Raw genomic sequence first — 23701 nt, forward strand, 5'->3', positions numbered from 1 at the left:
CTACCTGCAGTGCTTGTTGTATATTTAATATAACTATCATCTCATCCTGGGGGCCATTTACACGGCAGCTCACAAGGAAATGTTCCACGCCTGAATCTGATTGGAGGATCCCCAACATATCAAGTTACATCAGGAAATGGGGGAATTCCAATACATCACAAAACTGCATCAGTATCTGCATAGCGATGATGGACCTATCACATTAAAGTTGTAGTATCCACTACAACGATGGAGACTGAACAGGTTGACGTTGTGATACATCATTCAGATCTAGCAGGATTGTGATAGAACAGTGACGACAGGAGATCTTGACAAATACAACAGGCTGAATGGGCTTCTTGAATTGGCATGTGCAGGCAGAGAGGCCAACGAACTAGCCTAGATTGACATGGACTTTACCAATGGGATGGTTGTTCTATAGCCTATATTTCTATAACAGAGAGGGTAGCTTCACCACAAAGGATAGCCATAGCAAGACAGTGCCGTCTGATTTGGCTAATTGACGAGGTATAGTCAGGAAGTGAGGCGTGGAACTCACCACGACGTCGGTCCTCATCTTGCCGAAGGTGTTGATCAGGTGAGTGTAGTGGTAGTCGTCCATTTGTCTCAGAGTAGCGGTCATGCTGGCCACGAAGCTGCCCTGTACAGAGAGAGAGAGAGGGGGGGGGGAGAGAGACAGAGAGGGGGGGGGGGGGGGGGGGGGAGAGAGACAAATAGAGAGGTAGAGAGAGAGAGAGATAGGTAGAGATAGAGAGAGAGAGGTGGAAGGAGAGAGAGAGAGAGAGAGAGAGAATGGTAGAGAGCGAGAGTGAGAGGTAGAGAGAGAGAGAGAGGGGGGGGTGGAAGGAGAGAGAGAGAGGGGGGGAGAGGTGGAAGGAGAGAGAGAGGGCAGGAGGGAGAGAGAGAGAGAGAGAGAGGGAGAGAGAAAGACAGAGATGGCGAGGGGGAGAGAGATGGGGAGAGAGAGAGGGAGACAGAGAGATGGTAAGGGGGAGAGAGATAGATGGAGAGAGGGGGGGATATGGAGAGAGAGGAGAGAAAGAGAGAGGGGAGATATGGAGAGAGGAGAGAAAGAGAGAGGGGGAGATATGGAGAGAGAGAGAGAGAGAGAGAGAGAGAGAGAGAGAAGGGTAGAGCGAGAGAGAGAGAGACGGAGATGGTGAGGGGGAGAGAGAGAGGGGGGGAGGGGGAGATATGGAGAGAGGGGTAGGGGAGATATGGAGAGAGAGGCGAGAAAGGGGGAGGGGAGATATGGAGAGAGATAAGAGAAAGAGAGAGGGGGGGGAGGGGGAGATATGGAGAGAGATGAGAGAAAGAGAAAGAGAGAGGGGGGGGAGGGGGAGATATGGAGAGAGATGAGAGAAAGAGAAAGAGAGAGGGGTAGGGGAGATATGGAGAGAGAGGCGAGAAAGGGGGAGGGGAGATATGGAGAGAGAGAGAGAGAGAGGAAAACATTCAATACACAATACAAAACATATAGTTCATACTGTAATTGGTGTCCAGTAAAAGCAATGGCTCAATGATTGTTGTTTGTCTTGAGGAGCAGCAGGAGCAGATGGAGAGGAGGAAAATGAGCTCAATTATCAAGTCAGAGTCGAAGCTGGGCTCGCTAATAACCCTGTTGAGCTGAGACTGGGAGGCAGGGAGAGAGTCCCAGCCAGAAGCAGCAGGACTGGAACGGGTCCTATAGCCAGGCTGGGCTGAGACAGAGAGAGAGGCCCAGCCAGAAGCCTGAGCTGAGACAGGGAGAGAGGCCCAGCTAGAAGCCTGAGCTGAGACAGGGAGAGAGGCCCAGCCAGAAGCCTGAGCTGAGACAGGGATAAAGGCCTAGCTAGAAGCCTGAGCTGAGACAGGGAGAGAGGCCCAGCTAGAAGCCTGAACTGAGACAGGGAGAGAGGCCCAGCCAGAAGCCTGAACTGAGACAGGGAGAGAGGCCCAGCCAGAAGCCTGAACTGAGACAGGGAGAGAGGCCCAGCTAGAAGCCTGAGCTGAGACAGGGAGAGAGGCCCAGCTAGAAGCCTGAACTGAGACAGGGAGAGAGGCCCAGCCAGAAGCCTGAACTGAGACAGGGAGAGAGGCCCAGCCAGAAGCCTGAACTGAGACAGGGAGAGAGGCCCAGCCAGAAGCCTGAGCTGAGACAGGGAGAAAGGCCTAGCTAGAAGCCTGAGTTGAGACAGGGAGAGAGGCCCAGCTAGAAGCCTGAGCTGAGACCTGTACGCTTTCGTTGGCTGGCTCTCGCTTCATACTCGTCGCCAAACCCACTGGCTCCATGTCATCTACAAGACCCTGCTAGGTAAAGTCCCCCCTTATCTCAGCTCGCTGGTCACCATAGCATCTCCCACCTGTAGCACACGCTCCAGCAGGTATATCTCTCTAGTCACCCCCAAAACCAATTCTTTCTTTGGCCACCTCTCTTTCCAGTTCTCTGCTGCCAATGACAGGAACGAACTACAAAAATCTCTGAAACTGGAAACACTTATCTCCCTCACTAGCGTTAAGCACCAACTGTCAGAGCAGCTCACAGATTACTGCACCTGTACATAGCCCACCTATAATTTAGCCCTATCAACTACCTCTTTCCCAACTGTATTTAATTTATTTATTTATTTTGCTCCTTTGCACCCCATTATTTTTATTTCTACTTTGCACATTCTTCCATTGCAAAACTACCATTCCAGTGTTTTACTTGCTATATTGTATTTACCTTGCCACCAAGGCCTTTTTGCCTTTACCTCCCTTCTCACCTCATTTGCTCACATTGTATATAGACTTGTTTATACTTTATTATTGACTGTATGTTTGTTTTACTCCATGTGTAAAACTCTGTGTCGTTGTATCTGTCGAACTGCTTTGCTTTATCTTGGCCAGGTCGCAATTGTAAATGAGAACTTGTTCTCAACTTGCCTACCTGGTTAAATAAAGGTGTTCTCAACTAGCCTACCTGGTTAAATTAAAGGTGTTCTCAACTAGCCTACCTGGTTAAATAAAGGTGTTCTCAACTAGCCTACCTGGTTAAATAAAGGTGTTCTCAACTAGTCTACCTGGTTAAATAAAGGTAAAATAAAAAAAAATAAAAAAAGACAGGGAGAGAGGCCCAGCCAGAAGCCTGAGCTGAGACAGGGAGAGAGGCCCAGCCAGAAGCCTGAGCTGAGACAGGGAGAGAGGCCCAGCCAGAAGCCTGAGCTGAGACAGGGAGAGAGGCCCAGCCAGAAGCCTGAACTGAGACAGGGAGAGAGGCCCAGCCAGAAGCCTGAGCTGAGACAGGGAGAGAGGCCCAGCCAGAAGCCTGAGCTGAGACAGGGAGAGAGGCCCAGCCAGAAGCCTGAACTGAGACAGGGAGAGAGGCCCAGCCAGAAGCCTGAGCTGAGACAGGGAGAGAGGCCCAGCCAGAAGCCTGAGCTGAGACAGGGAGAGAGGCCCAGCCAGAAGCCTGAGCTGAGACAGGGAGAGAGGCCCAGCCAGAAGCCTGAGCTGAGACAGGGAGAGAGGCCCAGCCAGAAGCCTGAGCTGAGACAGGGAGAGAGGCCCAGCCAGAAGCCTGAGCTGAGACAGGGAGAGAGGCCCAGCCAGAAGCCTGAGCTGAGACAGGGAGGGTGGCCCAGCCAGAAGCCTGAGCTGAGACAGAGAGAGAGGCCCAGCCAGAAGCCTGAGCTGAGACAGGGAGAGAGGCCCAGCCAGAAGCCTGAGCTGAGACAGGGAGAGAGGCCCAGCCAGAAGCCTGAGCTGAGACAGGGAGAGAGGCCCAGCCAGAAGCCTGAACTGAGACAGGGAGAGAGGCCCAGCCAGAAGCCTGAGCTGAGACAGGGAGAGAGGCCCAGCCAGAAGCCTGAACTGAGACAGGGAGAGAGGCCCAGCCAGAAGCCTGAACTGAGACAGGGAGAGAGGCCCAGCCAGAAGCCTGAGCTGAGACAGGGAGAGAGGCCCAGCCAGTCTCAGACATTGAAGGATAACTGGGCTGAGAGGAGAGTTAGAGGAGAGTGTTTGAGACGTTGGCACAGTGAGATATAACTGATTGGTGTTGAAGTGTTCGGGGGAGGGTCAAGAGAGAGAGAGATGGATTGGAGAAAGTGGAGTGAAAAATGAACATCTCTCTCTGTCGGTCGACGCGGTGAGAGGTGTGTTTCTACAGAAACCATTAAGGATTCAACGTAACGGAAGAGGACTTATCAAATAGACGAGGAAATACTAGACAAAAGAGGAAGGGAGGGATGAAGAGTAATTCTGTTATAGAGACTACAAGAGGGAAGGGTTATAGAGGGAAGGGTTATAGAGGGAAGGGTTATAGAGGGAAGGGTTATAGAGACTACAAGAAGGAAAGGGTTATAGAGGGAAGGGTTATAGAGACTACAAGAGGGAATGGTTATAGAGACTACAAGAGGGAAGGGTTATAGAGACTACAAGAGGGAATGGTTATAGAGACTACAAGAGGGAAGGGTTATAGAGACTACAAGAGGGAATGGTTATAGAGGCTACAAGAGGGAAGGGTTATAGAGACTACAAGAGGGAAGGGTTATAGAGACTACAAGAGGGAAGGGTTATAGAGACTACAAGAGGGAAGGGTTATAGAGGGAAGTGTTATAGAGACTACAAGAGGGAAGGGCTATAGAGACTACAAGAGGGAAGGGCTATAGAGACTAAAAGAGGGAAGGGTTATAGAGGGAAGGGTTATAGAGACTACAAGAGGGAATGGTTATAGGGACTACAAGAGGGAAGGGTTATAGAGACTACAAGAGGGAATGGTTATAGAGGCTACAAGAGGGAAGGGTTATAGAGACTACAAGAGGGAATGGTTATAGAGACTACAAGAGGGAAGGGTTATAGAGACTACAAGAGGGAATGGTTATAGAGGCTACAAGAGGGAAGGGTTATAGAGACTACAAGAGGGAAGGGTTATAGAGACTACAAGAGGGAAGGGTTATAGAGACTACAAGAGGGAAGGGCTATAGAGGGAAGTGTTATAGAGACTACAAGAGGGAAGGGCTATAGAGACTACAAGAGGGAAGGGCTATAGAGACTACAAGAGGGAAGGGTTATAGAGGCAAGTGTTATAGAGACTACAAGAGGGAAGGGCTATAGAGACTACAAGAGGGAAGGGCTATAGAGACTAGTAGAGGGAAGGGTTATAGAGACTACAAGAGGGAAGGGTTATAGAGACTACAAGAGGGAAGGGTTATAGAGACTAGAAGAGGGAAGGGTTATAGAGACTACAATAGGGAAGGGTTATAGAGACTAGTAGAGGGAAGGGCTATAGAGACAACACGAGTGAAGGGCTATAGAGACAACAAGAGTGAAGGGTTCTAGAGACTACAAGAGGGAAGGGCTATAGAGACTAGTAGAGGGAATGGTTATAGAGACTAGAAGAGGGAAGGGTTATATAGACTACAATAGGGAAGGGTTATAGAGACTAGAAGAGGGAAGGGTTATAGAGACTACAAGAGGGAAGGGTTATAGAGACTAGAAGAGGGAAGGGTTATAGAGACTACATGAGGGACTGCTATGTGTTAGATTGGAGCAGGATGGTCATAGGACAACAACAGGGAGAGGAAAAGTAAAACATGGACATGAAATGGACTGTAATTTCTACGATCTTGGTAAAAAACAGGCTGTTTTCTAGAGACCAATTATTAGTTTAACTACACTAGGGGGACTGACAGCACACTGTACCCAAGCAGAGTCTGGATCTACAGTCTGAACCACGGTGTTCATCAAGAACTACTTTATTATCAGTTTAACTACACTAGGAGACTGACAGCACACTGTACCCCAAGCAGAGTCTGGATATTAGGCCTGGATCTACAGTCTGATCCACGGTGTTCATCAAGAACTACTGTATTATCAGTCCATTAGTTTTGATTGGCTGTATCAACTACCTGACCTGATCTACAACTACACAACTGTAAACCAATACCTAGAAAACAACTATAGAGACTAGTAGAGGGAAGGGTTATAGATCTACAACTACACAACTGTAAACCAATACCTAGAAAACAACTATAGAGACTAGTAGAGGGAAGGGTTATAGATCTACAACTACACAACTGTGAACCAATACCTAGAAAACAACTATAGAGACTAGTAGAGGGAAGGGTTATAGATCTACAACTACACAACTGTGAACCAATACCTAGAAAACAACTATAGAGACTAGTAGAGGGAAGGGTTATAGATCTACAACTATACAACTGTGAACCAATACCCAGAAAACAACTATAGAGACTAGTAGAGGGAAGGGTTATAGATCTACAACTACACAACTGTGAACCAATACCCAGAAAACAACTATAGAGACTAGTAGAGGGAAGGGTTATAGATCTACAACTATACAACTGTGAACCAATACCTAGAAAACAACTATAGAGACTAGTAGAGGGAAGGGTTATAGATCTACAACTACACAACTGTGAACCAATACCCAGAAAACAACTATAGAGACTAGTAGAGGGAAGGGTTATAGATCTACAACTACACAACTGTGAACCAATACCTAGAAAACAACTTCCAATAATCAAGAGACATTTGGGAAATTCTAGAAGTGTTTTTTCTTAGAGAGGTCCCCCCTACCCCTTGTATAAATGCTGACATCTCAAATACAGCTTGAATGAAGAGAATTGAATTAAAGGTAAACCTGAATCTACACAATGTGCATGAGAACACATTAGCCATGATAACGTGTTGAGATGTGGACAAGCCTTCAGACAGACACGATGTTACAGCTGTCTGGAACGAAGCCTGACCTCAGAAACACGGTCACCAGTCAACATATAACCACTAGGCTACCTGCCTCTAACCACAATGCTACCTGCCTCTAACCACTAGGCGCCCTGCCTCTAACCACTTGGGTCCCTGCCTCTAACCACTCGGGTCCCTGCCTCTAACCACTCGGGTCCCTGCCTCTAACCACTCGGGTCCCTGCCTCTAACCACTCGGGTCCCTGCCTCTAACCACTCGGGTCCCTGCCTCTAACCACTCGGGTCCCTGCGTCTAACCACTCAGCTCCCTGCCTCTAACCACTCTGGTCCCTGACTCGCTCCCTGCCTCTAACCACTAGGCTACCTGGCTCTAACCACTAGGCTACCTGCCTCTAACCACTAGGCTACCTGCCTCTAACCACTAGGCTACCTGCCTCTAACCACTAGGCTACCTGCCTCTAACCACTAGGCTCCCTGCCTCTAACCACTAGGCTCCCTGCCTCTAACCACTAGGCTCCCTGCCTCTAACCAATAAGCTACCTGCCTCTAACCAATAGGCTACCTGCCTCTAACCAATAGGCTACCTGCCTCTAACCAATAGGCTACCTGCCTCTAACCAATAGGCTACCTGCCTCTAACCAATAGGCTACCTGCCTCTAACCAATAGGCTACCTGCCTCTAACCAATAGGCTACCTGCCTCTAACCAATAGGCTACCTGCCTCTAACCAATAGGCTACCTGCCTCTAACCATTGGCTACCTGCCTCTATCCAATAGGCTACCTGCCTCTAACCAATAGGCTACCTGCCTCTAACCAATAGGCTACCTTCCTCTAACCAATAGGCTCCCTGCCTCTAACCACTAGGCTACCTGCCACCCCCCTATTTTCACAAGCCTGGAGAGATAACACGTTTTATACCGGTGAGAGGTACCTTCCCTGGTCTCCCGTCACTACAGCCTGAGAACGGAGACCAATTAGACTAGGCTTGATTAGAAAGGAGTCTGAACGGATGCTTCTTATTCCCTTCCTTCCTTTCCTAACCGCTGAACAAAGGATCCCATTACTTGATAGCAGGGGCAGATTAAGGAAGAGAGAGGGGGGTAGAGAGGGAGAAAACAGGAGGAGGAAACGAAAGAGGGAACTCAGTAAAAAAAATAGTAATGGCCCAGCTGCCTCTCTTTCTAAATTGCTGTGCTACAACAGAACAGTGCAGAATAGATTATTCCCCATGGGAATAGAGCAGATTACTCTAGCACAGACTAGATTATTCCCCATGGGAATAGAGCAGATTACTCTAGCACAGACTAGATTATTCTCCATGGGAATAGAGCAGATTACTCTAGGACAGACTAGATTATTCCCCATGGGAATAGAGCAGATTACTCTAGCACAGACTAGATTATTCCCCATGGGAATAGAGCAGATTACTCTAGCACAGACTAGATTATTCCCCATGGGAATAGAGCAGATTACTCTAGCAGAAACTAGATTATTACCCATGGGAATAGAGCAGATTACTCTAGCACAGACTAGATTATTCCCCATGGGAATAGAGCAGATTACTCTAGCACAGACTAGATTATTCTCCATGGGAATAGAGCAGATTACTCTAGCACAGAATAGATTATTCCCCATGGGAATAGAGCAGATTACTCTAGCACAGACTAGATTATTCCCCATGGGAATAGAGCAGATTACTCTAGCAGAGACTAGATTATTCCCCATGGGAATAGAGCAGATTACTCTAGCACAGACTAGATTATTCCCCATGGGAATAGAGCAGATTACTCTAGCACAGCCTAGATTATTCCCCAAGGAAATAAAGTAGATTAATCTAGCAGACTAAATCAGATTATTCTCCAAAGGAATAAATCAGATTAATCTAGCACAGATTAGAGATGATTCCCCAGGGTAATGAAACACATTAATCTAGCACAGATTAGAGATGATTCCCCAGGGTAATGAAACACATTAATCTAGCACAGATTAGAGATGATTCCCCAAGGTAATAAAACAGATTAATCTAGCACAGATTAGAGATGATTCCCCAAAGTAATAAAACAGATTAATCTAGGACAGATTAGAGATGATTCCCCAAGGTACTAAAACAGATTAATCTAGGACAGATTATATAATATTATTCCCTAAGGTAATAAAACAGATTAATCTAGCACAGATTAGAGATGATTCCCCAAGGTTATACAGCAGATTAATCTAGGACAGATTAGATATGATTCCCCAAGGTACTAAAACAGATTAATCTAGGACAGATTATATAATATTATTCCCCAAGGTAATAAAGCAGATTAATCTAGCACAGATTAGAGATGATTCCCCAAAGTAATAAAACAGATTAATCTAGGACAGATTAGAGATGATTCCCCAAGGTAATAAAGCAGATTAATCTAGCACAGATTAGAGATGATTCCCCAAAGTAATAAAACAGATTAATCTAGGACAGATTAGAGATGATTCCCCAAGGTAATAAAACAGATTAATCTATCACAGATTAGAGATGATTCCCCAAGGTAATAAAACAGATTAATCTAGCACAGATTAGAGATGATTCCCCAAAGTAATAAAACAGATTAATCTAGGACAGATTATATAATATTATTCCCTAAGGTAATAAAACAGATTAATCTAGCACAGATTAGAGATGATTCCCCAAGGTTATACAGCAGATTAATCTAGGACAGATTAGATATGATTCCCCAAGGTACTAAAACAGATTAATCTAGGACAGATTATATAATATTATTCCCCAAGGTAATAAAGCAGATTAATCTAGCACAGATTAGAGATGATTCCCCAAAGTAATAAAACAGATTAATCTAGGACAGATTAGAGATGATTCCCCAAGGTAATAAAGCAGATTAATCTAGCACAGATTAGAGATGATTCCCCAAAGTAATAAAACAGATTAATCTAGGACAGATTAGAGATGATTCCCCAAGGTAATAAAACAGATTAATCTATCACAGATTAGAGATGATTCCCCAAGGTAATAAAACAGATTAATCTAGCACAGATTAGAGATGATTCCCCAAGGTAATAAAACAGATTAATCTAGCACAGATTAGAGATGATTCCCCAAAGTAATAAAACAGATTAATCTATCACAGATTAGAGATGATTCCCCAAGGTAATAAAACAGATTAATCTAGGACAGATTAGAGATGATTCCCCAAGGTAATAAAACAGATTAATCTATCACAGATTAGAGATGATTCCCCAAGGTAATAAAACAGATTAATCTAGCACAGATTAGAGATGATTCCCCAAAGTAATAAAACAGATTAATCTAGGACAGATTATATAATATTATTCCCTAAGGTAATAAAACAGATTAATCTAGCACAGATTAGAGATGATTCCCCAAGGTTATACAGCAGATTAATCTAGGACAGATTAGATATGATTCCCCAAGGTACTAAAACAGATTAATCTAGGACAGATTATATAATATTATTCCCTAAGGTAATAAAACAGATTAATCTAGCACAGATTAGAGATGATTCCCCAAAGTAATAAAACAGATTAATCTAGCACAGATTAGAGATGATTCCCCAAGGTAATAAAACAGATTAATCTAGCACAGATTAGAGATGATTCCCCAAAGTAATAAAACAGATTAATCTAGGACAGATTATATAATATTATTCCCTAAGGTAATAAAACAGATTAATCTAGCACAGATTAGAGATGATTCCCCAAAGTAATAAAACAGATTAATCTAGGACAGATTAGAGATGATTCCCCAAAGTAATAAAACAGATTAATCTAGGACAGATTAGAGATGATTCCCCAAAGTAATAAAACAGATTAATCTAGCACAGATTAGAGATGATTCCCCAAGGTACTAAAACAGATTCATCCCTCATGAATATGCTGGCGGACAGATTTGAATGATCCTTAAAAAAGGGCCAATCTGTAGTTGCTACATCCATACATAATTTAATGATATATACCCATTGATGGTTGAATAATATCATTTATGAATACCTCATGAGTTTAGTTCAACTGTCACACTCCATCAGAACCCCAAAATATCAGCTTGTTTTTAACTGCAATATTTGTAAACATTGTAAACAAAACACTGTATAGAGTCAAAACATAAAACGATCATTAGGTTTGTCAAGTCGTTGCATCCATAACTCGTCGTCTGTGAATTTGAGAGTGTTTCTCCGTGTCCATCCCTTAGCTGTTTAAAAAAAAAAAAAAAACAGAGGCAGGTACGTTGTTAATGTTTAAACTACGGATTGCCCCTTCGTTCCAAAACAATGTAATTGCTGCTTTAACCACTGGGGGCTGGTAATGGGAGGGAAAAATACATTATGGCAAATTAAATGGGAGTTGATTTTTTTGCGTCAAAAATTGCACCCCATTCCCTATATAGTGCACTACTATAGTCCAGATTGCACCCTATTCCCTATAAAGTGCACTACTATAGTCCAGATTGCACCCTATTCCCTATAAAGTGCACTACTATAGACCAGATTGCACCCTATTCCCTATATAGTGCACTACTATAGACCAGAGCCCATAGGGAGCCATTGGGGAAGAAGCCTCTACTCTCCACATCTCTCTGTTGATATGTTCAAGTGCAGGGTAATGTGTGTATAACACTTCCTCGCCGAAAAGGGAGCAAGACCTCTGAACAACAATTAGTCTACAATTACATGTAAAAATGATTTGAGAACACAGCGTACCTGTTTTTGCAGGTAAACAAGACATCGATGGGGCACTAATGGAAAAGTTAAAGTCCGCAGTCTAGAGGTGTTGACTTGTCCATTTTTGTCAGGGATTTGATGAGTACATCTTTTATACAGTCTCCATCCTCCGTGTGTGTTTTAACTCCTCTAGACTGTCTCCAGTGAGAACTAAAGAGGGTGCCCACACAGGCTCACGTACGCTAGGGGTTGACCCCGTTTGGTCGAAAGGCTGTTGGTCGACCCAATTTTCTTTAGTCCAGCAGTAGAAAATATTTATAGATAGATATCTGTTATGGCACACGAGACACCTGTCTGATTCAAGCCTGTCTCAGTGGACTAATCCATTATAGAGGCCTGTCTCAGTGGACTAATCCATTGTAGAAGCCTGTCTCAGTGGACTAATCCATTATAGAGGCCTGTCTCAGTGGACTAATCCATTATAGACACCTGTCTCAGTTGACTAATCCATTGTGGAGGCCTGTCTCAGTGGACTAATCCATTATAGAGGTCTGTCTCAGTGGACTAATCCATTGTGGAGGCCTGTCTCAGTGGACTAATCCATTGTGGAGGCCTGTCTCAGTGGACTAATCCATTATAGAGGTCTGTCTCAGTGGACTAATCCATTGTGGAGGCCTGTCTCAGTGGACTAATCCATTATAGAGGTCTGTCTCAGTGGACTAATCCATTGTGGAGGCCTGTCTCAGTGGACTAATCCATTATAGAGGCCTGTCTCAGTGGACTAATCCATTGTGGAGGTCTGTCTCAGTGGACTAATCCATTATAGAGACCTGTCTCAGTGGACTAATCCATTGTGGAGGCCTGTCTCAGTGGACTAATCCATTATAGAGGCCTGTCTCAGTGGACTAATCCATTGTGGAGGTCTGTCTCAGTGGACTAATCCATTATAGAGGTCTGTCTCAGTGGACTAATCCATTGTGGAGGCCTGTCTCAGTGGACTAATCCATTATAGAGGCCTGTCTCAGTGGACTAATCCATTGTGGAGGTCTGTCTCAGTGGACTAATCCATTATAGAGGCCTGTCTCAGTGGACTAATCCATTGTGGAGGCCTGTCTCAGTGGACTAATCCATTGTGGAGGCCTGTCTCAGTTGACTAATCCATTGTGGAGGCCTGTCTCAGTGGACTAATCCATTATAGAGGTCTGTCTCAGTGGACTAATCCATTGTGGAGGCCTGTCTCAGTGGACTAATCCATTATAGAGGCCTGTCTCAGTGGACTAATCCATTGTGGAGGTCTGTCTCAGTGGACTAATCCATTGTGGAGGTCTGTCTCAGTGGACTAATTCATTGTGGAGGCCTGTCTCAGTGGACTAATCCATTATAGAGGCCTGTCTCAGTGGACTAATCCATTGTGGAGGCCTGTCTCAGTGGACTAATCCATTATAGAGGCCTGTCTCAGTGGACTAATCCATTGTGGAGGTCTGTCTCAGTGGACTAATCCATTATAGAGGCCTGTCTCAGTGGACTAATCCATTGTGGAGGCCTGTCTCAGTGGACTAATCCATTATAGAGGCCTGTCTCAGTGGACTAATCCATTGTGGAGGTCTGTCTCAGTGGACTAATCCATTATAGAGGCCTGTCTCAGTGGACTAATCCATTGTGGAGGCCTGTCTCAGTGGACTAATCCATTATGGAGGCTGCGGGGGTGGCACACCAGTATCACCAGTAGTACATTGACCGTTAATTACCATCATTTCTAATCTACAATGTTTGATTGGTTACTGTAATTTCTGTTAACACACTCAATATATAATTATTACAGTCTTCCGTTGTTGGAGTGGACGTGTTGTTTGCAGAGCGCACAACCTACTGTAGGCTACAACGCTTTGGTTTATGTCCTATTTACGTGTTGTCAATATATTCATTGATTTGCAGGCCTATAAATGGAGGCCTATAAATGGAGGCCTATAAATGGAGGCCTATAAATGGAGGCCTATAAATGGAGGCCTATAAATGGAGGCCTATAAATTGAGGCCTATAAATTGAGGCCTATAAATGGAGGCCTATAAATAGAGGCCTATAAATGGAGGCCTATAAATAGAGGCCTATAAATGGAGGCCTATAAATGGAGGCCTATAAATGGAGGCCTATAAATTGAGGCCTATAAATGGAGGCCTAAAAATGGAGGCCTAAAAATGGAGGCCTATAAATGGAGGCCTATAAATGGAGGCCTATAAACAGAGGCCTATAAATGGAGGCCTATAAATAGAGGCCTATAAATAGAGGCCTATAAATAGAGGCCTATAAATGGAGGCCTATAAATGGAGGCCTATAAATGGAGGCCTGTAAATGAAGGCCTGTAATTGAAGACCTATAAATGTGTCCATCTGGGGATCTGATACTGTTTCTGATTGTCTTAACTCAACATCACCGTGGAACTTCTCAAAGTCATTTGTTCTTTGCCACAAACAGCTAAGTAAACAAGTCTGTTTTTATACATCCGTTGAGAATGACAATAGTTCCTCAACGTGGCTTATTGGAAAAATATTTCCCCCTCCCTTTCAACAACCACTCAGCATGAAAGGAGAATGTTACGCTCTGATCCGGAGGAAACGTCATAAAATAGGCCTACCTGATTACTTCTTAACCCTTGAGCAAATAGTCTACAGCTGTGTCTGTCTGTACGGAGCAAAATGACGCAGGGAACTCTCTAAGGGCCAAGGATATTTTATACAATACTGTAAGTTTGCTAGCACGATGAGGCTGGGATCAAGTTAATAGTTGATACGATGTTTAAAGTTCCTTGCAGACAGGCCATGCGTAGCCAATGTGATTTATAGGATTGTTTTTATTTGTTGGTTAATGTAGGCTATTTTTACATATTGCCAATATAAGTTACTTTTACATTTGTATCAGTTTAATTTAGATATAAATTTGATTAATCACATGACATTGATTTTGAGATATGAAGACTTCCTTATAAATTAAATAAACACACCCTCTTAGGTGTTGTTTTTAGTCAGGGACAGCACTAACACACCCTCTTAGGTGTTGTTTTTAGTCAGGGACAGCCCTAACACACCCTCTTAGGTGTTGTTTTTAGTCAGGGACAGCCCTAACACACCCTTCTTAGGTGTTGTTTTTAGTCAGGGACAGCCCTAACACACCCTTCTTAGGTGATGTTTTTAGTCAGGGACAGCCCTAACACACCCTTCTTAGGTGTTGTTTTTAGTCAGGGACAGCCCTAACACAACCTTCTTAGGTGTTGTTTTTAGTCAGGGACAGCCCTAACACACCCTTCTTAGGTGTTGTTTTTAGTCAGGGACAGCCCTAACACACCCTTCTTAGGTGTTGTTTTTAGTCAGGGACAGCCCTAACACACCCTTCTTAGGTGTTGTTTTTAGTCAGGGACAGCCCTAACACACCCTCTTAGGTGTTGTTTTAGTCAGGGACAGCCCTAACACACCCTTCTTAGGTGTTGTTTTTAGTCAGGGACAGCCCTAACACACCCTTCTTAGGTGTTGTTTTTAGTCAGGGACAGCCCTAACACACCCTTCTTAGGTGTTGTTTTTAGTCAGGGACAGCCCTAACACACCCTTCTTAGGTGTTGATCTCTCAACTTCATCTTCGTGATGAACTATAGCTGGTTTCTATGGCAACAACTTTTTTTGAGAAAGAGGGGGATTTCAAATAAAACATTCAGATAAGACTCCCTCCTCATGTCTCTATACCGCATCATTATAAATTCTGATCTCCTCATGTCTCTATACTGCAGCATTATCAATGATTCTCTCCTCATGTCTCTATATCGCATCATTATCAATGATCCTCTCCTCATGTCTCTATACCACAGCATTATCAATGATCCTCTCCTCATGTCTATATACCACAGCATTATCAAAGATCCTCTCCTCATGTCTCTATACCACAGCATTATCAATGATCCTCTCCTCATGTCTCTATACCGCAGCATTATCAATGATCCTCTCCTCATGTCTCTATATCGCATCATTATCAATGATCCTCTCCTCATGTCTCTATACCACAGCATTATCAATGATCCTCTCCTGTCTATATACCACAGCATTATCAAAGATCCTCTCCTCATGTCTCTATACCGCAGCATTATCAATGATCATCTCTGCATGTCTATATACCGCAGCATTATCAATGATCCTCTCCTCATGTCTCTATACCACAGCATTATCAATGATCCTCTCCTCATGTCTCTATACCGCAGCATTATCAATGATCCTCTCCTCATGTCTCTATACCGCAGCATTATCAATGATCATCTCCTCATGTCTCTATACCACAGCATTATCAATGATCCTCTCCTCATGTCTCTATACCGCAGCATTATCAATGATCCTCTCCTCATGTCTCTATATCGCATCATTATCAATGATCCTCTCCTCATGTCTCTATACCACAGCATTATCAATGATCCTCTCCTCATGTCTATATACCACAGCATTATCAAAGATCCTCTCCTCATGTCTCTATACCGCAGCATTATCAATGATCCTCTCCTCATGTCTCTATACCGCAGCATTATCAATGATCCTCTAATCATGTCTCTATACTGCAGCATTATCAATGATCATCTCTGCATGTCTCTATACGGCAGCATTATCAATGATCCTCTCCTCATGTCTCTATACCACAGCATTATCAATGATCCTCTCCTCATGTCTCTATACCGCAGCATTATCAATGATCCTCTCCTCATGTCTCTATATCGCAGCATTATCAAAGATCCTCTCCTCATGTCTCTATACTGCAGCATTATCAATGATCCTCTCCTCATGTCTCTATATCGCAGCATTATCAATGATCCTCTCATCATGTCTATATACCACAGCATTATCAATGATCCTCTCCTTGTGTCTCTGTATTGCAGCATTATCAATGATAATCTTCTCATGTCTCTATACCACATCATTATCAATGAGCATCTCCTCAAGTATCTATATCGCAGCATTATCAATGATCATTTCATGTCTCTATACCACAGCATTATCAATGATCATCTCATCACGACTCTATACTGATGACATTATCAATTATCCTCTCCTCACGACTCTATACTGATGGCATTATCAATTATCCTCTCCTCACAACTCTATAATGATGGCATTATCAATTATCCTCTCCTCACGACTCTATACTGATGGCATTATCAATTATCCTCTCCTCACGACTCTATACTGAAGGCATTATCAATTATCCTCTCCTCACGACTCTATACTGAAGGCATTATCAATTATCCTCTCCTCACGACTCTATACTGCAGCATTATCAATGCTGATCTCCTCACGACTCTATACTGATGGCATTATCAATTATCATTTATCAATTATCATCTCCTCACGACTCTATACTGATGGCATTATCAATTATCCCCTCCTCACGAGTCTATACTGATGGCATTATCAATTATCCTCTCCTCACGACTCTATACTCATGTCATTATCAATTATGCTCTCCTCATGACTCTACTGCAGCATTATCAATTCTGATGTTCACCACTACACAGCAACATTATCAATTATGCTCTCCTCATGACTCTACTGCAGAATTATCAATGCTGATCTCCTCACGACTCTATACTGATGGCATTATCAATTATCATCTCCTCACGACTCTATACTGATGGCATTATCAATTATCCCCTCCTCACGACTCTATACTGATGGCATTATCAATTATCCTATCCTCACGACTCTATACTGATGTCATTATCAATTATGCTCTCCTCATGACTCTACTGCAGCATGATCAATTCTGCTCTCCTCACGACTCTACTGCAACATTATCAATTATCCTCTCCTCGCGACTCTATACTGCAACATGATCAATTATGCTCTCCTCACAACTCTACTGCAACATTATCAATTATCCTCTCCTCGCGACTCTATACTGCAACATGATCAATTATGCTCTCCTCACAACTCTACTGCAACATTATCAATTATCCTCTCCTCGCGACTCTATACTGCAACATGATCAATTATGCTCTCCTCACGACTCTACTGCAACATGATCAATTATGCTCTCCTCACGACTCTACTGCAACATGATCAATTATCCTCTCCTCATGACTCTACTGCAACATGATCAATTATCCTCTCCTCACGACTCTATACTGCAACATGATCAATTATCCTCTCCTCACGACTCTATACTGCAACATGATCAATTATCCTCTCCTCACGACTCTACTGCATAAAGAATCTACCGTCTCCAGCTACAATAGTCATTTACAACATTAACAATGTCTACACTGTATTTCTGATCAATTTGATGTTATTTTAACATTTTCTTTTCTTTCAAAAACAAGGACATTTCTAAGTAACTCAAACGTTGAACGGTAGTGTACACTAAATAATATATGTGTGAAATTCATTTTGATTTAGAATGGACCATTAACATGCACCTGTCTTGGAACGGGGGACGGGGGAAAAATATATATTATTTATGCACTTAAATAGTGAATGGAGGACACTTTTCCTGTGATTCATTTTCATGCCAGCCAGGTCGGCTTTACTCCTGTTGTAAAGAGAAGCAATGTGCTTAACATTAGGACAAGTTGAGAAATAAATATAGTAGGCCTAGAGGCTGTAATCACTGCCAAAGGTGCTTCAACAAAGAATCTCAATTAAATGTGAGATTTTTTTTTTACATTTGCAAAAAATTGTAAAAAATTGTTTCTGCTTTGTCATTCTGGGGTTTTGTTCGTAGATTGAATAGTTAATGTTTTTCTCTGGAATGTTTTTTTGTTGTTGTTGTTGAAAAAGTCAAGGTGTCTGAATACTTTGCAAATGTATATAACATATATATTAATGCTGAAATCCTCATATTAAACACAGACGGTATTCACTATGTTGATGGTTTGTATTTAGGATACTTGTTTTTACAGCTGGGTCATAAAATGATTTTAACATCGCCAACACCGAGGGCCAGAGAAAATAACATCTGTGATAATCTGAAGTACCCCTAACAAGGACACTAGATTTAGTCTAATAATAACTTTTTTGTACCAGTAATATAATGTCCCTTTGCAACTCTATGAGCAGCTAACAACTTGGTTTTTTGGACTGCCGACTACGCCAAAATCAAAAGTCATATTGTCTACAATAATACCAACCGAGGATGGAAGCAACATTATTGGCTTCATTCATGTCGTATTGACCCGGACACAGATTTCAACAAACACAATTCATCCAATCAACATCCATCTCAATGTGTCTGTGTGTGTGTGTGAGGGCAGAAATGAGACAGAGATCTGTATGGAAATGAAAAACGGGGATTAGGGAGCGGGTCCAATCCATCATCATCCTCCTCTCTCTCTCTCTCTCTCTCTCTCTCTCACCGTGGGCCAGATCCTCCGTCTCACTCTAACGCCTGACAGCAGGGGAGAATAATTGATGTTTGCTCTCATACCAAATGGGAGTCCCCATAAACAAAGCAATGTTTTAAGGCTTTAATTGGGCAGACAGGGACGGCGTTCGCTACACTAGAGTCTCCTGAGAGACAAGCGAGGCATAGAGGGACCCAGGTGGGACCCAGGAGGAGTGAAGCAAGTGGAGAGGAGAGGAGGAGGAGAGGGGCAAGAGGTAGAGGTGGGAGAGGTAAAGGGCTAGGGAGAGAGGCAGACAGGGAGAGGAGGTGAGGTAGAGAAGTAGGGGACTGTAACATCTCTCTTGCCTGATATTATCTCTTGGTTAGAGGCCAGACTATAAGAGATAAGGCTGCTGGATCCATCTAAAAGGAAGACCCGCTTCAGAAAATGTATGAAATGGTGACGATGGAGGGCTGATTTATCTGTGATTGATGGAAAAACTCAACTTGTCTCCTGTATAAAGACCGTACCATCAGTTCTGCTAAGGCATTTTAGAGATCTCAAAATACTAATGCAGAGAGAGGAAGGGAGAAGTGCTATAAGAGCTTTACAACAGGTATGAGTACAGTATGCTGGGCAGAGAGACGTCAACTGAAGAGATGGAACAGAGCCATCCCCATGTACAGTGAGTACAGTATGCTGGACAGAGACATCTCCATGTACAGTGAGTACAGTATGCTGAACAGAGATATCTCAATTTACAGTGAGTACAGTATGCTGGGCAGAGACATCTCCATGTACAGTGAGTACAGTATGCTGACAGAGAGACATCAACTGAAGAGATGGAACAGAGATATCTCCATGTACAGTGAGTACAGTATGCTGGACAGAGACATCTCCATGTACAGTGAGTACAGTATGCTGAACAGATATATCTCCATTTACAGTGAGTACAGTATGCTGGGCAGAGACATCTCCATTTACAGTGAGTACAGTATCCTGGACGGAGATATCTCCATGTACAGTGAGTACAGTATGCTGGGCAGAGATATCTCCATGTACAGTGAGTACAGTATGCTGGACAGAGAGACGTCAACTGAAGAGATGGAACAGAGACATCTCTATGTACAGTGAGTACAGTATGCTGGGTAGAGAGACGTCAACTGAAGAGATGGAACAGAGACATCTCTATGTACAGTGAGTACAGTATGCTGGGTAGAGAGACATCAACTGAAGAGATGGAACAGAGACATCTCTATGTACAGTGAGTACAGTATGCTGGGTAGAGACATATCCATGTACAGTGAGTATACCTGGAGTTATCTGTTAATAGTATACGCCTCAGAAACAATTAAAGAAATTAACAATTCCAATTATTTATAGCTGCTTTAATCTCTCTCTCTCTCTCTCTCTCTCTCTCTCTCTCTCTCTCTGACCTGTGACCCTCAGAGACGGACAGAGAAGACCTGATCATATCTCCTCATCTCACTAGCTAAGCCAACATGACCTGTTGACCCTCAGAGACGGACAGAGAAGACCTGATCATATCTCACTAGCAAGCCAACATGACCTGTGACCCTCAGAGACGGACAGAGAAGACCTGATCATATCTCCTCATCTCACTAGCAAGCCAACATGACCTGTGACCCTCAGAGACGGACAGAGAAGACCTGATCATATCTCCTCATCTCACTAGCAAGCCAACATGACCTGTGACCCTCAGAGACGGACAGAGAAGACCTGATCATATCGCCTCATCTCACTAGCTAAGCCAACATGACCTGTTGACCCTCAGAGACGGACCTGATCATATCTCCTCATCTCACTAGCTAAGCCAACATGACCTGTGACCCTCAGAGACGGACCTGATCATATCTCCTCATCTCACTAGCTAAGCCAACATGACCTGTGACCCTCAGAGACGGACCTGATCATATCTCCTCATCTCACTAGCTAAGCCAACATGACCTGTTGACCCTCAGAGACGGACCTGATCATATCTCCTCATCTCACTAGCTAAGCCAACATGACCTGTGACCCTCAGAGACAGAAATGATAAACACCCACACAGAAACAGGAACTGGAAAGGAATACTGGAGATTCTACAAGTCATTGTGCTTTTGATTGGCTGCAGTGAAAATAGTGTGTGTGTGTGTGTGTGTGTATGTGTGTGTGTGTGTTTCATTATGAGTATTGCACCTTACTCAATCTCAATTTCCTCAACTCCTCCTGGCTGTGTTCAGTGTGAGTGAGAGATATTCCATTATTTTATTAGTTGAGAAGATAAATGGTTGTTTGTCTCAAGTCCTCTCCACCCTCACCCACGTGTCAGGGGCTTGCTTGTTAACTACACTGACTGCTCAGTTTGGCCGGGCGGCCATCTCTAGTTAGACTCTTGGTGGTTCCAAACATCTTCCATTTCAGAATGATGGAGGCCACTGTGTTCTTGGGGACCTTCAATGCTGCAGACATGTTTAGGTACCCTTCCCCAGATCTGTGCCTCGACACAATCCTGTCTCTGAGCTCTACAGACAATTCCTTCAACATTATGTCTTGGTTTTCGCTCTGACACACACTGTCAGCTGTGGGACCTTATATAGACAGGTGTGTGCCTTTCTAAATCATGTCCAATCAAATTAATTTACCACAGATGGACTCCAATCAAGTTGTAGAAACAGCTCAAGTATAATCAATGGAAACAGGATGCACCTGAGCTCAGGTTCAAGTCTCATAGCGAAGAGTCTGAATACTCATGTAAATAAGGTGGGGTCTGAATACTTATGTAAATACGGTATTTATGTATTTGTTTTAATATACATTAGCAAACTTTCTAAAAACCTGTTTTCACTTCGTCATTATAGGATTGAGATGTCATTATGGGGTATTGTGATGTCATTATGGGATATTGTTATGTCATTATGGGGTATTGTGATGTCATTATGGGGTATTGTGATGTCATTATGGGGTATTCTAATGTCATTATGGGGTATTGTGATGTCATTATGGGGTATTGTGATGTCATTATGGGGTATTGTGATGTCATTATGGGGTATTGTGATGTCATTATGGGGTATTGTGATGTCATTATGGGGTATTGTGATGTCATTATGGGGTATTGTGATGTCATTATGGGGTATTGTGTGTAGATTGGTGAGGTAAAACATTGATATAATCCATTTTAGAATAAGGCTGTAACGTAACAAAATGTGGAAAAAGTCAAGGGGTCTGAATACTTCTCTTTCTGTGTCTCTCTCTCTCTCTCTCTGTCTCTCCCTCTCTCTGCGTCTGTCTCTCTCTCTCCCTCTCTCTGCGTCCGTCTCTCTCTCTGCATCTCTCTCTCTCTCTGCATCTCTTTCTCTCTCTGCATCTCTCTCTCTCTCTCTCTCTCTCTCTCTCTCTCTCTCTCTCTCTGCATCTCTCTCGCTCTCTGCGTCTCTCTCTCGCTCTTTGTCTCTCTCTCGCTCTCCGTATCTCTCTCTGTGTCTCTCTCTCTCTCTGTGTCTCTCTCTCTGTGTCTCTCCGTCTCTCTGTGTCTCTCTCTCTGTGTCTCTCTCTCTCTCTGTGTCTCTCTCTCTCTCTCTGTCTCTCTCGCTCTGCGTCTCTCTCGCTCTGCGTCTCTCTCGCTCTGCGTCTCTCTCGCTCTGCGTCTCTCTCGCTCTGCGTCTCTCTCGCTCTGCGTCTCTCTCGCTCTGCGTCTCTCTCGCTCTGCGTCTCTCTCGCTCTGCGTCTCTCTCGCTCTGCGTCTCTCTCGCTCTGCGTCTCTCTCGCTCTGCGTCTCTCTCGCTCTGCGTCTTTCTCGCTCTGCGTCTTTCTCTAGCTCTGCGTCTCTCTGTATCTCTCTCAGCGTCTCTCTCTCTCTCTGCGTCTCTCTCTCTCTCTGCGTCTCTCTCTCTCTCTGTGTCTCTCTCTCTCTGTGTGTCTCTCTCTCTCTCTGTGTCTCTCTCTCTCTCTGTGTCTCTCTCTCGCTCTGCGTCTCTCTCGCTCTGTCTCTCTCTCTCTCTCGGCGTCTCTCTCTCTCTGCGTCTCTCCGTATCTCTCTAGCGCTCTCCGTATCTCTCTAGCGCTCTCCGTATCTCTCTCAAGCGCTCTCCGCATCTCTTTCGCGCTCTCCGTATCTCTCTCTCGCCCTCTCCGTAACTCTCTCTCTCTCACTCTCCGTCTCTCTCTCTCTCCGTATCTCTCTCTCTCCGTATCTCTCTCTCTCCGTATTTCGCTCTCTCCGTAACTCTCTCTCAGCACCCCTCCTCCTCCCTCTTCCCTATTATCTCTCTCCCCCGCATTCCCCCCTCTCTCTCTCTCTCTCTCTCTCTCTCTCTCTCTCTCTCTCTCTCTCTCTCTCTCTCTCTCTCTCTCTCTCTCTCTCTCTCTCTCTCTCTCTCTCTCTCTCTCTCTCTCTCTCTCTCTCTCTCTCTCTCTCTCTCTCTCTCTCTCTCTCTCTCTCTCTCTCTCTCACACACACAAGGAGAGATGAGCTGCAGCGGCAGTAAAGGAGATATTCTCCGTGTGCTGAGCGTCTGCTTTCTGAGCTCCCTGGACTTTCAGTGTGTGTCTGTCGGTGAGCCAGCGAGCGCCCCGGACTTTCAGTGTGTGTCTGTCGGTGAGCCAGCGAGCGCCCCGGACTTTCAGTGTGTGTGAGCCGCTCTCTGCTTCACTGAGAGAGAAGGAGAGAAGGAGGAGCAGAAAAGGGGGAGTACCTGATTCCAGTCTCGCCCGCTGTGGGCTTAGAGGAAAAGGGAACATTTCTCTCTCTACTAGTACGAAGGCAGCAAACAGCCAATGTGCCTCAACTATAGGAACTACACAACGACTGCCCTGCTGGGGGCTCTGGCTCTGCTTACTTCTACCATGACATAGCCTGCTCTTCCCCCAGGGAGACTAACCCACTGAGGGAACAGACATGCACGGTGGGCACTACCAGGGATCTATGCTGCTGTCAGGTCCTGTTCATCAGTGATTTACCACGGAGGTGAGTCGCCCAGGCTCTTTTCATATCT

At 44.2% G+C, this 23701-nt stretch overlaps 2 protein-coding genes across 5 annotated transcripts in view; one reads left to right on the top strand and one right to left on the bottom strand.

Annotated features, from left to right (window-relative positions):
• The window catches only part of LOC110513667 (dedicator of cytokinesis protein 1), a 636864-nt gene that overhangs the window by 255773 nt on the left and 357390 nt on the right, over positions 1–23701 (bottom strand). For all 4 annotated transcript variants that reach the window (XM_090228873.1, XM_090228870.1, XM_090228871.1 and 1 more), the window contains exon 28: positions 539–640. In XM_090228873.1, coding sequence (XP_090084999.1) covers positions 539–640 — 102 coding nt within the window. The remainder of the gene's footprint in view (positions 1–538; positions 641–23701) is intronic.
• LOC110501964 (inhibitory synaptic factor 2A-like) overlaps positions 22767–23701 on the top strand; it is an 83286-nt gene continuing 82351 nt past the window's right edge. Inside the window, exon 1 of the mRNA XM_090228881.1 lies at positions 22767–23673. The gene's annotated coding sequence lies outside the window, so the exon portion shown is untranslated. The remainder of the gene's footprint in view (positions 23674–23701) is intronic.

The sequence above is a fragment of the Oncorhynchus mykiss genome, unplaced genomic scaffold (genome assembly GCF_057628025.1).
Source record: "Oncorhynchus mykiss isolate SJ-2025 unplaced genomic scaffold, ASM5762802v1 scaffold103, whole genome shotgun sequence".
Taxonomy (NCBI): domain Eukaryota; kingdom Metazoa; phylum Chordata; class Actinopteri; order Salmoniformes; family Salmonidae; genus Oncorhynchus; species Oncorhynchus mykiss.